The sequence below is a fragment of the Telmatherina bonti genome, assembly GCF_933228915.1.
Source record: "Telmatherina bonti genome assembly, chromosome: 10".
NCBI classification, from domain to species: domain Eukaryota; kingdom Metazoa; phylum Chordata; class Actinopteri; order Atheriniformes; family Telmatherinidae; genus Telmatherina; species Telmatherina bonti.
This window is the reverse complement of record NC_136628.1, coordinates 23,616,042-23,630,281: the sequence shown is the minus strand read 5'-3', so window position 1 is coordinate 23,630,281 and position 14,240 is coordinate 23,616,042. Positions and strand designations below refer to the sequence as shown.

Here is a 14,240-nt window from a genome sequence, read left to right as displayed (position 1 = left end):
CACCTCCACCAAGAACTGAAGATAACTGAGCCTGAACTTGATGGGCTGCATGAGACTTTTAAACCGGTGTTTGCCTCAATAAGCACTTGTGGGAACCCGAAGTTAACAATGGATGTTAAGTCAAAGAGAAGTCGCAGCTCTCCGTCACTGTCACTGCTGTGTAAGGAGCAGTCATCTAATACCTCTCCGAGTGAGCGTGTAATCACCACCAGACCTGACCACAAGAAGAAACAACCCTCAGAATCAGACCTTTTGTTTTGTCTTCACAAAGACTTTAATGTTGTTTCTGAAGGAAACATTCAAAACATCCGTCCTACTGATATGTTGGATGCGAAAGAGAAGCAACCACAGCAAAAACTGACACCCTCAAAAAATGAAGACCCAGCTTACAGCAAGAAGTTCCAGCTTCCTTTTAAGGAAACCAGTTTGGATCATTTCATAAATCCTTTAACAATAGAGGATGTTCCACAGGTCACAAGTTTCTCAAGCACAAACAATGAAGGTATCAAATCTCAGAAACCTGAAATTCCTCAAGAGGATGACAAAATCTCACATGATGGATTAAAGATGGAGACCAGTCAGAGGTCTTTAGTGTGTTTAGAGCAGAAACACAACACCCAGGAGCTGTCAGTCCTTGATGATGAAGAGGTATGTGGGGGCAACGCCGAAGAGCTGGACTTAGTGGAGTCCTGGGAGGATCTTAGCTCAACCAAGCAGTGGGTAACCAGTCCTCTGCATTCACCTGATGTGGAGGAGTTATTTAACCAGCTGTCCCCCTTTAGTTCAAACGGAGAAACTCTGAGCTCAGAGGTTGGAAAGCTTTTATTCCCTCCAGCCGACACTCCCAAACAATCCCTCACAAAAAGCACTGAACGATTGTCAGGAAACTTTCCTCAGAGTGTCAATAGTAACCCAGAGATAAAGTGGGCATATATGCCGACAAAACCTACACGTCTGAGTCTGAACAACAACTCAACACAACCTCAAACGGCAAAGTACAGCACAACAAAACAGAAGAATACAGTGTCATCTCAGAGATTTTACAGACAAATGTCATATGAAGCTGCAGGGTCGGAGAAAAGAGAGGAGAATTATTCATCCAAGCACAGGCCCTTCTCTCTTAACTTAGACATGGGGCATCGGTGCATAAGAGATATTTCTAATCAGCAAAATCGTAACTCGGTAGAATTTTCCTCTTGTCAAAGAGGATTGTTAGCTTCATCCGGAACTGTAGACAAGGGACACTCTGACTTGGATCTCTTTCTGAATGATCGGCAGGCTCCTCTTCGCCGGAACTCTGCCCCCGTTAGCGTGTCATCAGTGCGGACAGCCTTCATGATAAAAACATGCCAAGCCAAAGCTGTGCCAGTCATCCCTCCAAAGGTGCAGTACAGTCAGATACCTCAGTCCCGACAGGAGAATGATTTTAAGGCAGTGAAGGAACAAGAAAAGGAATGTCCTACAACGTGTGCAGATGCAAGCGATGCTGCACCTACCTCCATCATGTCAGATCTAAAGGAGGAGCTAGAAAATAAAGAGCCTGGTCTCAAACACCAGAAACATGCGAATGCTGAGAAATCATCTGAGTCTGGGAAGACCACATCTACTCCAGAACTGCCAGTCATAACCAGGAGACACGTTCCCAGTTTGGAAGTGTTTGTAGATTGTCCCAGACCCAACAGAGGGAACTTGTTGCAAAGACCATCCTTCAGAAACAGACAGAGACCTCAGAGTCTTATCCTGCTCAGCCCACCTTTCCCCATAATGGATTATCCATCTTCTGGAGACGATGGCAAGCTCCTTTCCTCCATCAAGAGTCTAAATGACACTTCAGCAGTGAATGTCTATTCTAAAGAGATTGCAGAGAACTTCAGGACCCCTGAGGGGATCGCTCTTCAGAACAAAATGACTATTCCAAAAAGCGGGCAGAGACTGGAAACATCGACCAGCTGCTTCTACCAGCCTCAGAGGAGGTCTATGGTTTTCGACAGCAGGAGCCACAGGCAGATCGAGTGACTGCAAGAACACCCAGTGTCTGGGAAACAGAGTCTACGCCGTGTAAACAGATGCATCTCATTAGGAGTTCTAATGTAGAAACTGAAGGACAGATAATAAATTAAGACCAAAGTGATTTAGTGATCTGTGATTAACTCTATCCATGAGTGATTACGTATGAGTGACAATAAAATAATCAGAAACCAGGAAGAGGAAGCCATGATGTATATAAGACTGAAATTTTTTTCCAATTAGTCATTTTCCCCCAGTTTTTCCTTGTTTTGTTCTGTTGATTCATTTGCTTTCCATCAAACATTCATTAAATTATCTCCAGATAATCAGCGAGAGCAGGTTACTGTATATCTGAGATGATACCCTGTCACATATTATTTGTTGTACAGTCACAGTGGATCAGCATGTTGGAGAATTTGTTTACTTACAAAGCTGACATCAAGTCAATATCTGTAATATAAATTTACTGCCGAGATTTTTACCTTGGAAAACAGCAGATTGACCTAAAACAACAATTTTAAGGGAGAACTTGGTAACCATGAAAACATTACAAACTAAAATGTTTAGAAAATATAAGTTGCAGATCTTGTCTTCTCTATTTCTAACCCTGTTCCTTTGCCAATGTAGCTCCTTGTACATGAAAATGTGCTGGGTCCTGCCTCAGTCAAAATTCCAAATGAAGAGAGCTTATAATAAATAGTGGCATAAAACACAATCCATCACTGTGGCATTCATTCCACAAACAAAAAGGGATGTTTTTGAAGTGGAAAGCATGTTTGAACAATGATGACTTGATTCAAGCTGTATTTTGCAAAGGAAAGCAGCAGTGAAGACATCTGGCTCTGACTGGTATTTCTGTTGTAAATCAAATCCAAAACAGAGATACATTATAGAAAGTACTTTCCTCCACAGATTACCATGTGTATTGCTGTCAATTGTGGTAATTAAAGGAAAAAAATCTTTTTAACTTACCATTTTCTGCTATAGAAAGCCCACAAACTAAATTTTAAGATGGTCTTGATGTAAAATAACAAAGAAATAACTTTTTTTTTTAAAAATCCCATCATTGTGTCTAGTCTGCATTAAAAAAATCTCAGTGGGTGAGAAGTGCTGATACTGCTGCAACAATCTACTGGTATAAATTTACTCTTTCAGCAGGTTAATGTTTGTTTCTAACCACTTTATGTATAAAAGACTTGCTAAGTTTGGTTTGGTGGTTCCCGACTTAGGAGGTGGATACTTTGAAATGGTATCCAGCTGAAGGAACTGTGAGAAGACAAACAGCACAGAAAGTACAACAGAGTTATATCACGCTAACTAGGATTCAGAGTGTTGATGTATAAGGGAATTACTCCAGAGGATCAAAATTTAAGAATAGTTCTTTTGCGAATCAGTTTTGTTGGTTCTCATTGAGATTTTTCAATATATTTTTCATATTTGTGTTCTCAGTGCATGGAGTTGCTGATTTGTCATGTGCAGAGCCCACACGTTTGATTAGATGAGAAAGATAAAGATGAGCAGTTGAGATCTGTGGACAATATGGGGATGTAATAAGTGACCTTGAGTCTTTTAACTTTATAGATTTCTATCATTTTTACCTAATCCTGAAAGATTCTCTGTTATTTTTAAAAGCTTATGAAACTGTTTCTTTTTTTTCTTTTGCTTTTTTACCAGAAAGTACCTGGAGTTAACCTGGAGTTTGAACAAACTTCTCCTTCGGCCCATTAAAGAGTTCATAACATTTTTGTTCTTTCTCAGATAACTGTGTCTGCTGTCACTTCCACAGGAATCAGGTTTTATCTACAGCAAATAAGCACATCCTGTGCCTGTCAGTGATATAGCAGAAGGAGATTGTGGCCTCTTCTGATATTTAGTCCTCAAGGACTATGCATGCAGTGTGAAGTCTAAACTAAAGTGCTGACATTTAAACTGTTAAACAGTTTTACAGCCAAAATTTTGAGTTTATTTATTTCTGTAATGATTTACATGTGATATTATGCTCATTTCATAGGTAATTCTGGTGTGTAAAGACAGACTCTGTGGCAAGCTGATACAAAATGATTTTGCTTAAAAATATTCAAATGGATATTCCTATTTCAAATGGAAACATATCATCTTAGTTAAGAATAATTAATGGTATTTACCCAGAGAAGGCCTTTAATTCCATCATATATAGATTTCTGTAATTATTGTGCTTTTTGTGGTAGTTTTGTTCAGTGGCTTTTTGTTGACATAGCATAAAGATAAGTGTCATTTGATGATTTGATATTATCAGAAGTGAAACTGAAGCTGCTTATCCGACATGAAACTGGAGTTTGACTTTGTGCATGCTGACTGTATTCACTGTGTTCACACCTTGATGGTGCTTCAAAGTCAGTCAGATTATACCATCTCCTGATTTTTTATTCTTCTTTATTTCTTTCTTCCAATCTCATATCCTTTAACTGTTTGCTACAATTGGGGGAGAACATATAAATGCATCAGTTTGAATGTTAACAGTGTATTTAAGATACCTTGAACGTGACTGATGTGACAGTGGTTTTATACTGTAGTTTGGATGGACTGGGTGAATGAGTTAAAGGTTGGATGGCAAATGTTGTTCTTGTGTGTTTTTGTAACTCCTGTATAATTGTTCATACTGAAAATGATTGAACTGTATGTATTCATAGGAAAAACATCTGAATAAAAAATATTGAGATCACAATTTTGTCTAAATTGTCAGATAGTGGAACCTGAAGTAATGTACATAAGATGCTTGATCAGTTTTGCTACAAGTTATAGGAATAAAAAAAAAAAAGTCTTGAAAATCTTTTAACTTGTTTAAACAAATTATTATAGGATCCAACTCAGATTTGACCATATTCTTATATATACATATATATATATATATATATATATATATATATATATACACATAAATATATGTGTGTGTGTGTGTGTGTGTGTGTGTGTGTGTGTGTGTGTGAGAGAGACATACATACACACACACACACACACACACACACACACACAAGGCAGAGCTTGATTTTTCGTGGTAGAGTAGGTAAAGGTCAGTGAAATTTGCAGCTCTCCTGGGATGAACTTAAGTCTTCATTAAATTAAAATACCTCTAACAGATCATCAGATGACTTTCAGCTGCTTGGCTTGGTGATTAGGTCAGGTCTTTGGGAGAGTTATTCCAAAAGTATCAAATTAGGAAGACCCAGTTCCAGCTAGCTGATGGTTTAAATAAAATGTCTTCAGCTATGTGAAATATAGAAGTTCCTCTGGGGGCAAAACCAACCCAGAGCAGCATGGAAACACAAACTTTAAAGTTAGTAAAAATCCTCCCAACTATCCAAATGTTGACTCATTTGTACGGTGGCCACCGTACATTTGACCAGAAAAGCCTTCCTCCAAAGGTTTATTTATCTTAATCCAAGAAGCCAGCTTCAAATGTGTCTTGTGTTGTAAGCAAATGTTTTTTTCAGATCACGGAACAAAACTCACATGACTGACAGTAACATCGGTCTGTAAAGTTCTTTGGAATTTTTCCAGAACATCTAAACCTTCTTCCCCTCCGTTAGTACGGACAAGTTAGTCCTTCTCCCTGATGTTGGCAGAGTGAATACACTTTCAAACACTTGTATTTGTATAGAGCCCATGCTTTTTAACTGATGATTGGGAATATAACTATTTCTAGATTACTTCTAAAATAGTGCTGATTTGTGAAAAGCACCTATTTCTCACATTATTCTCTCGGACTTTCTCACTGTGTGTCACCAAAAAAAAGTGGTGTTTTCAAAAGAGACAACAAATTCATGATTTGGGCTTGAATTTGTTCAAACTTTACTGGTAAATGAGAACCCACTGAGATTATCCCACCAAGCACAGACTTTGTTTCGTGATGCAGTTTTGTTAAGTTATTTTCAACTTTCTGAAAGTCTTTTAATAGTAAAAACACTTGATTTGATCAGTTTTCCCCTTGACATTTCTCAGAGGCTTCCTACTGAAAACTTTACCTGAATATTTGTATGAAATTTCATAGCTTTACTACTTGAAATATTTTAGCCAAAGCATAGAGACACAAAATCTTCATGTTCAAAGAGGTTTTCTAAATGTTTAAGTGATATCTGGTTAGTTTATCCCTACTAGCTCCCTCAACCGTAGTACTTATGATAAGTTTCACAACAGATAGAACGTACACGTTTCTATTCTAAAGAAAAATTGCAACTTTCCCCCTCCCTTTCACAATGCAATTCACTGGAAGCTACATATTAAGACTGCTGTGCTGGTGCCTGAATGAGGAGAATTAAGGGGCCCCTAAGATTGATGGGGCCCATAATCTAATGTGATTCCAGACCAGTTGCATGTGGTGTGCTTGTTTGTCCCTATCTACCATACTTTGCTTTAACAGAAACAGCACAGTAAGCCACTTTCTCAGTTCAGATGTTCTTTCAGACTTTACTTTCTCAACTATACAAATCCAGTTTGTTCACAACCAAGTTGATCATCTCGCGCTGTTTGCCACCAGATGACGCTCCTGCTCCACAGTGCAACTTCAAGGAAACCACGAAGCCGTGGCACAACTATAGACCTATTTACAGTGGTTTGGGCCTGTACCTCGGGCTTATAAATGTTAGGGGCTTCTACACACAGCATTAACAGCTGCTCCCAGTCTATCTCGAGATGAACGCGCCTAATATACCGCAAATATTGTACACTATTTTTGAAAGAACGTGTGGCTTGTGTGCCAGTTTGAGTACACAGACTTCTTCGCCACGCTCTTATTTTTTTCGTCCCTTTTCAGAAAACATGATCCCACATCATAAATCCACTGTAAAGTTCAGCCACTGCCACAGAATCAGTCGCGTATACATGACACACAAGTAGATAACCCAAAGCTCTCTTAGATAACCTGCAACATATTTTCTTCTCTTTAAACTTGGGATTAAATACGAACCATCACCTGACTCTTAAGGGCTCCAACCAAATACCACTAAACACTGATGTACCACGCTTTTGTTCCCAATTTGTGTAATGAGTCCAAAGCCATTCACGCCTTAGATGAATACAGGTGAGTGACACACACACACACACACACACACACACACACACACACACACACATATATATATATATATATATATATATATATATATATATATATATATATATATATATATATGTGTGTGTGTGTGTGTGTGTGTGTGTGTGTGTGTGTGTGTGTGTGTGTGTGTGTGTGTGTGTATAACGCTTGAGTTTTTAGCCCCACAATATTCTAAATATCTCAGACTGAGCAAAAACCTAAATCAGAAGCATTCACTTTGCACCAGCAGCGGCTCCTGCAAGGATCTCTTCCATGTCGGTGCAGTTCATTATTTCCAGACCTTTGACACTGCTTGTGTATGGGCCGAGATTTAAAAAGGCGTATTCTCAACACGCATAAAAAGGCAAGCAGGCCACGGTGCGCGAGTTGAATATTCAATTAGAGATGGGGGGACTGATGGAAAGTGAGGCTGCGTGCCAGTCCTTCATCTAACACTACTGATTAGCTGTTAAACAGATTATATACAGCTGAGTGGGTTCAAATGTTGCAGCCGAAAACAGTCGGAGTTCAAGGCAATGACGAGCTGTTTCCGTCTTTGCAGCCGCTTCAACACACTTTGTCTTCAACAACAGATCCATAATGAGACTTGGTGTTGTTCCGATTTTTTTAAAAACATCAGACAGTTTATAAGACAAGAGCCGAGTGGTTTCCATTCCACTGATGCAAGCCGAGCTGGCAGCATGAAAGTAAAATACAGAGGAACGTGAAAGAGCGCAATGTGGAACATTTCATTGCATTCCTGATGTTTAGGAGAGAAATAAAACGTTTAGCCATTTTAATACCACACAAACATGCGCTCACATTTGTACTTGCTGCAGCAGACCTTTTTATTCAGACAGATTTACAAAGGGAAAACAGCACACACTCACAAAAAAAACAAAACAAAATAATAATGAAGAAGAACACTGTGAAAGCATGCAAAGATAAATATACATCTTCCTGTTAAATGGATTGTCTTGTACATGAAATGTGCTGTACCAATAAACCTGCTTTGCCTTAAAACTTAAGAAAAAAACAAATCAAGTTCTAGTCATACAATAAAAGTACTCACTGCAAGCGAGGTTGGAAGTCAGGGGAGCTCGCTTTTTTTTTACTTTTAAAACGAATAAACAACAAATTATAAACGCTTTAACTTGTTTAAAAGTTTACTAACTGATCTGTAACAAACTTATTGTGTTAACTAGTTAAGTTTTACCAAACATTTATTAAGTTGGGTTGGTTTAAAGTAGTTGAATGTGCAGTGCCACACCAAGCCACGCGGGTCAAAAAAGAGCTCTCATTGAGAAGCCACGTGTCCGTTTCCAAAGCCTCTCCAACTTAACCACCTCCTTTGTACGACTAACCCACATCGGCAGCGTCCCTCCACATAAAGGGATTTGCAATTTCAAGATATTTCAGCTTAAATGTTTTTGACAGTTCCCTCGCTTTTACCTCGGCTTGGTTATTTTAACTGTGCCAAATGGGTCACCTTGGGTTGCTGTCTGCGCGCAAAGGGCTTTTGCGCGCATTCAGTCTGAATTTTTTCCAACTTTCCTTGACGGGGAAACCAGCTGCTGGTCGTGAAAAGACGGCTTATTAATTGTCCTTTGTCATGCAGAATTGCTTGATTTCTAAAGAAACGTACAAAGGCTCTTTTTCAGGATTCAAGTATTTTGTTTCGTGCGTATTTTCAAACCATCGAATCAGCTGCAGCGCCGCGCCGTCTACCAGACTCTCAGGTACTGACTGCCTGCTCCCTTTGTCCCCTTTTAATGCTGTTGTAAATCGTGCAGACTGATTTGTTACAAGCTGTTCTTTTAATCTGATAGATAAGAGACATGTCAAAGAAAAGCCGTAAATAAAAAATTAGCCAGAATAAAGACAAGGGCGAGTCTGCTAGATGGGCGCCTGTTGACTCAAGCGGCTCTCCAGCGTCAGGGGAGCCCTCTCCTCAGCTCCGTCAAGGTTACGTCCACAATTCCCTTTTCTTCTTTTTAAAAAGACACCGTAGTCCTTTTTGCTTCAATGAATTGATCGGCACAAAATTAAGAATAAATAAATTGAGCATTTGGAGCACCGAGCGTATAAGCTCCCCCAGGGCGCATACCCCCGGGCTATTGAATGGATAAAGGGCGCTTTACAGAGAACGTTGTGAGCAAAATGGGGCTCTTTGGTGCAATTAACAAAATAGCCTAATCCGATATCTTAACAAATGCAAATATTAGAGTTTTGTTAAATGTTTAAGTGAACAATTAAATTAAAGTTTACGAGTGAAACTTTACATCCAAAAATGACACACTGATGCAGATTGTCTCTACGCAGTTTAAGAACATATTTCCCTCCCTTTAAAAAAAAGTTTTTAAAGGTGTTCAAGTATTGTAAATATCATTATAAATCCATTCAATAGCAGAAATATCATTTTGACAATTACAGCTCCTCTCACGGAGCAGCTGTAGCGGTGCGTAAAATGGTCGAGAGAAAAAAAAAAGGCTGATAGACTGAAGTGCAGCCTTGGCTTTCTTTTTTTAAGGATTAAAAGGTTCTTTTCAACCATCAACATGTTTTTAACTGAACATAAAGATACAAATGAGCAGCTGAAAAAAAAAACACTTTTTACCTAAACATGTATTAAATGTTTTTGCCCCCCAAAAGCTTATTAATATATTTTTTCATAATTGAAGAAGCTGCGTGTCATCATACTTGACACAATTTATTCCACTTTTATGGTTTCAAATATATACAATAGTTTTATACTGATATAGAATTTTGTGTTTTGTTATTTCATGTATAAACCTGACCCAGCCGGATATGTTTGTATGGGCCCAAAAATGCACCTGCAACTCATAAAACTGACTAGAAGCTGCGAGGAGCAGTTAACAATAGGACCAATCTGGGTCATGGGCACCAAATTGTGTCCTTTCCTCATTTATTTTCATGTTAGATTGATATCTTAAGATATGCACTGCCCTGATGCACCATTATACACTCACGGAGATTATTAACTCGGTCGCACGAGACAGATCATTTCAGCTGGTATGAAACATGAAAAGAGCTCCAAAGGGGCAGGGGCAGGCAACGATATCTGGGCTGAGTGTCCCTCGGGGAAATCACACAAGAGGACCACAGAATAGCGCTTTTATCACTTGGGTCTGATAAGGGTTATTAAGTGTTCGGTCTGCCCGCTTAGTCCCAAATAATCCAATTGCTTCTTAGATTCTCAAGAATGTTTTTGGTTCCTATCTGAGGAAGGGTAGTATGGAAATTTAAAAAAGAAAACTACTAAATAGATAATAATTTACCTTTTATACATTTTAATTACGCATCGCCAGAGCAATTTACGTTTCATGGAGAGATTGTATTTTATATTTAGATTTGCCCTGAAACTAAGTATTGTGACTGTAAGGCGCAACAATGTAAGTGATGCCCGCGCGCTTCCTGCAAGCCGCAGCCAGAGACAGTTTGAATAACTGTAAACATCTATTTTATTACTACTTTAACCAAACACTACTGAAATGATATAGTTAACTGCCTTCTTGCTACTCATATATATAACAAGATGCCAAATCGGTGGTGCGCAAAATTCACATGTAATTCACAAAACCGCCACGTCTATAGAGCCTCAGACATATTTTTATTTAAGTATCAACATTTTTAAATAAATAAATACTTTTCCATTACACTCAAGATATAATTTCAGCGTGGTCTCAGTCACGTGACAGTGGTGGAATTTTTTTCCCTCTCCATCTTGCCGTATTTCAAAGCGTCTCTATCCACACAGCATGAATCTAATCGGTACTCACCAAGTGTGGTACAAAATACTGTTTCACCTCAAATACTAATAAACAATGTTGCTATTGTTTTGGGGGTTTGTCTTTACAAACATGCCTACCATACGCATTTGATTGGCAACAACAAAATGACTGTTTTCAGAAAAAAACTACATACAAAACGTACAACATGTATACAGCTATACAATTATTCAGGGAGAGCAGCACCCTGATGGAATATGATCTGTTTATATGTACAATCGACTGGAAATGAGTGGCACAGTCTTTGCTTTCTTTCTTGGCTGGATTCAAATAAATTGAAAGCACAATCTTTCAAAGAACAGTTCTGAAGGGAGTTCATGGGGAAACAGACAGGTCCACGTCCTCCTTTTCGGACGAGGAGGGAGATATGGGAATATCATCGTCCTCTTCTTCCGAGCATCTCGTGGCGGACAGAGAGGAGCATTTGCAGTTATGCGACCCAGTCCTTTGGCCGCTGCCCTTGCCCTCCTTTTTGTGCTTCACTCTGCGGTTCTGGAACCAGATTTTCACCTGCTTCTCAGACAAGTTCAGGTACGTGGCTATCTCGATGCGCCTCAGTCTGGAGAGGTACATGTTGGAGGTGAACTCCCGCTCCAGCTCCAAAAGTTGCGTGCTGGTGAAGGCGGTGCGCATGCGTTTGCTGCTCTGAAGTTTACTGTTGCTGTTGTCTGTGAAAAGTCATAAAAAAAATCTGTCAGTAAGAGCACCTTCATGGAAACACAAGAAAGAATGTCCTGGCGCCTCACAGTGAAATGTAAAACATTCTTACTTACCGATGGAGATGCAGTGGAACTGCCGCGGGTCTGAAACTGAGTACGCAGCTTGGTAAATCCCAGGTCCGTGACTGAGGTTAACGCTGTTGGATGAAGAGTGTTGCCTTGACAGAGTGGAGTGGCAGTACTGTGAAGTGAAGGGAGGAAAGGATGCTTTGAGGAATGGCAGTGTCGGAGGAGACGGATGGAGCTGGGAAGCTGCCATGCACAGCGGACAGAAGCACAGCAGCCCGGCTTTCCTGGAGTGGCACGAGCCCGGCAGCCCGTGCGGGTGGTGCGGCGAGTGCACGGCGTACGGGAATAAAGGTGTGCTATTCTCATTCCCCTTGTCGTTTGTCTCCCTTAAAATCAAGGAATCCACAAGAAAGGACCTCGGCATGGTTACGAATTTGTTGCTCAGCGGTGTGCGTCGTCGGGTGCGTCAGCGTGCTCTCTTCGGGACAGTGGACAGCGAAGTGGTGCTGAAGGCGCACAGACTCTCCTTAAATAGCTGAGGTGGACTCGGTTCGGCCATGTGACGGTTACGCTGCAAGCGGCCAAGAGCTCTCAATAGGGTTTTGTGCCTTTCTCTCGGCATTCCCACTGCACGCTTCCCCATTATTTCACTTGTTAACTAAATGAACTGCATAATGTAGTCTATTCTTGTCAGCCCCACCCACGCCGCAAGAAGCGGCACTGCCCATTCTCCCTTTTATCATCACTCATTTTTATCATAGCGAGGAGCTTACATTTCTGAGAGAAAAAGTTCCTGCCACACTTTGAAATTTGGTATTTAGTAACGTTTCTTTTTATATATCACATAAGTTGCTTGTTAGTTATGTCTAACTTCTTTTACCAAATGATGGTTTGTATTTTGGGAGGCGTCACTTTTATTAACAACAGGTAAAGGACAGAAATTTCATATCAGTTATTTCACAAAAAATATATATTTATATTGTGATGTTTAATGTTATTAAAGCCAGTATATTTAATTTTTTTTTAAACAACACCAATAATCATTACACTTACACGTTTTTCTGCACTTGTGTGGCTTCAGTGACAGTGCGGTGCATAAACAAACCAACAGCTGAATGTAAAGTTTAGGCATATCCATTTTAGGGTTAATGTGTCATTTCTGGGCACAAATAAAAGGGACAAGTCATTGCCTGAAGGCAGTGCTGTTAAAGAGCAGTGATTAATTCCTTTGCTCGGGCCCCTGCCGAGTCGGGGGAAAGAATATGTAAAAATAACCAGGTTTTCATTCTGCGGCCCTTATTGAATGTCATTGTGGAGGGTTTTCAATGAGAGAGAAAGAGAGTCGAATTAAAGTGTGTGACAGCGGCGGATAGGCGCAACAAAGGCGACTCTGTCATAGAGGAGCCCTGTGCGCTGCGCATGAAACCCCCGCCTCGCGCTCTGATTGAATTAAGTAATAGGAAAACATTTTCTTTCACTTAAGCACTTTTTGAACCAAATCTTCAAAGAGATGGGAACCGTAATATGTGAGTAAATAGTGGAATGTGCTTCATTTACATGACGGCATTCTCGCTTCAGTATAAACATAGCCGCTACTTCATTTTCATGACCCAACATCCTGAAATCAGGAGTTTTATCTCCTTTCACGACGTGCAATATTTAGTCATGTGTTTTTACTGTGTGTGCGAGTCTACTCTTCAGCTCCAGAGCATGTCAGAGTGCGATCCTATCCGTTTTCTCCTCGTGTTAGGGGCATGTTGTGAGCATCACCCCGTACATTTTGGAATTAGGTTGTGCCATTAAAGTAGGAACAAATAAGGAGCAGTAACCGTTTTAATGAGATCCAATCAGAGGGTCAAAAACCTGTTGGATCGGTAAGAGCCATTTTCATTTTCCCATTAGTATGTCCCCTAATTTCCTGCAATGAATTAACCATCATCAGTCTGTCAATCTTGTTGCAAAACATGGGGAAAATAACAAATCTCTTGCTTTTATGTGCGTTTAAAACAAGGTAATATGTTTAAACACATATACCTGCTATTTAAGTTGCGGGAAAACTCATCTGTATGCGCTAAAACTTTAAATATAAGTGACATTTGTCAAATTTAAAAATGTATTTTCCCTGTAGCAGTCTGGGGGCAGACTGGTGCCCGTTGCTCAACATAAAGATGTTATCAAAAGCCCTAATTTTCAAATTATGTACAGCAGTCATCCTGTGGATAGGAATAGTGCTTTCATGGGTCGCCACGCAGGGAGGCTCATCCTAATTTGCAAACCCAACTGGAGACTGACAAATAGTTTTGACCTCCCTCTGGAGGCGCGGGCCAGAAGTGCAAAGAATCTCATTCTCCATAATCACTTGTTACTGAGATAAATAATCGAGGAAAATAGCACTCTCACACTGGAACGACTCGGTTGCATTTCTGCACAAGCTTCAAGCTAAATAAATAAATATACATCTATAGCCACTTATGATAATGCGTCATCACTCTCATATCTGTGGATTCCCCCCCCCCCCTTTTTTTTTTTGTCACTCCTCTTCGAAACAGACTAATTCAGCATTGCTCCATGTGTTCAGCATACAGCTGTGGGCTGGCAAAGCTTCTTAACATCAATGTTTGATAGTGG

General features: G+C 40.0%; 2 protein-coding genes across 2 annotated transcripts in view; both read right to left on the bottom strand.

Moving 5' to 3' along the window:
- Nucleotides 1-1,494, bottom strand: part of kif20a (kinesin family member 20A) — a gene marked incomplete at its 3' end in the record, with an annotated part of 51,609 nt that extends 50,115 nt beyond the window's left edge. Inside the window, exon 1 of the mRNA XM_079247286.1 lies at nucleotides 1,246-1,494. Within this exon, the coding sequence (XP_079103412.1) occupies nucleotides 1,246-1,373 (128 nt within the window). The 5' untranslated portion in view covers nucleotides 1,374-1,494. The remainder of the gene's footprint in view (nucleotides 1-1,245) is intronic.
- Nucleotides 1,495-11,199: 9,705 nt separating this feature from the next.
- Nucleotides 11,200-12,171, bottom strand: gsx1 (GS homeobox 1; the record flags this gene model as incomplete). Its single annotated transcript, XM_079248031.1, is given in 3 exon segments — nucleotides 11,200-11,552; nucleotides 11,658-12,078; nucleotides 12,082-12,171. Coding segments are annotated over 3 exon segments (864 nt in total).
- Between the last annotated feature and the right edge of the window lie 2,069 nt (nucleotides 12,172-14,240).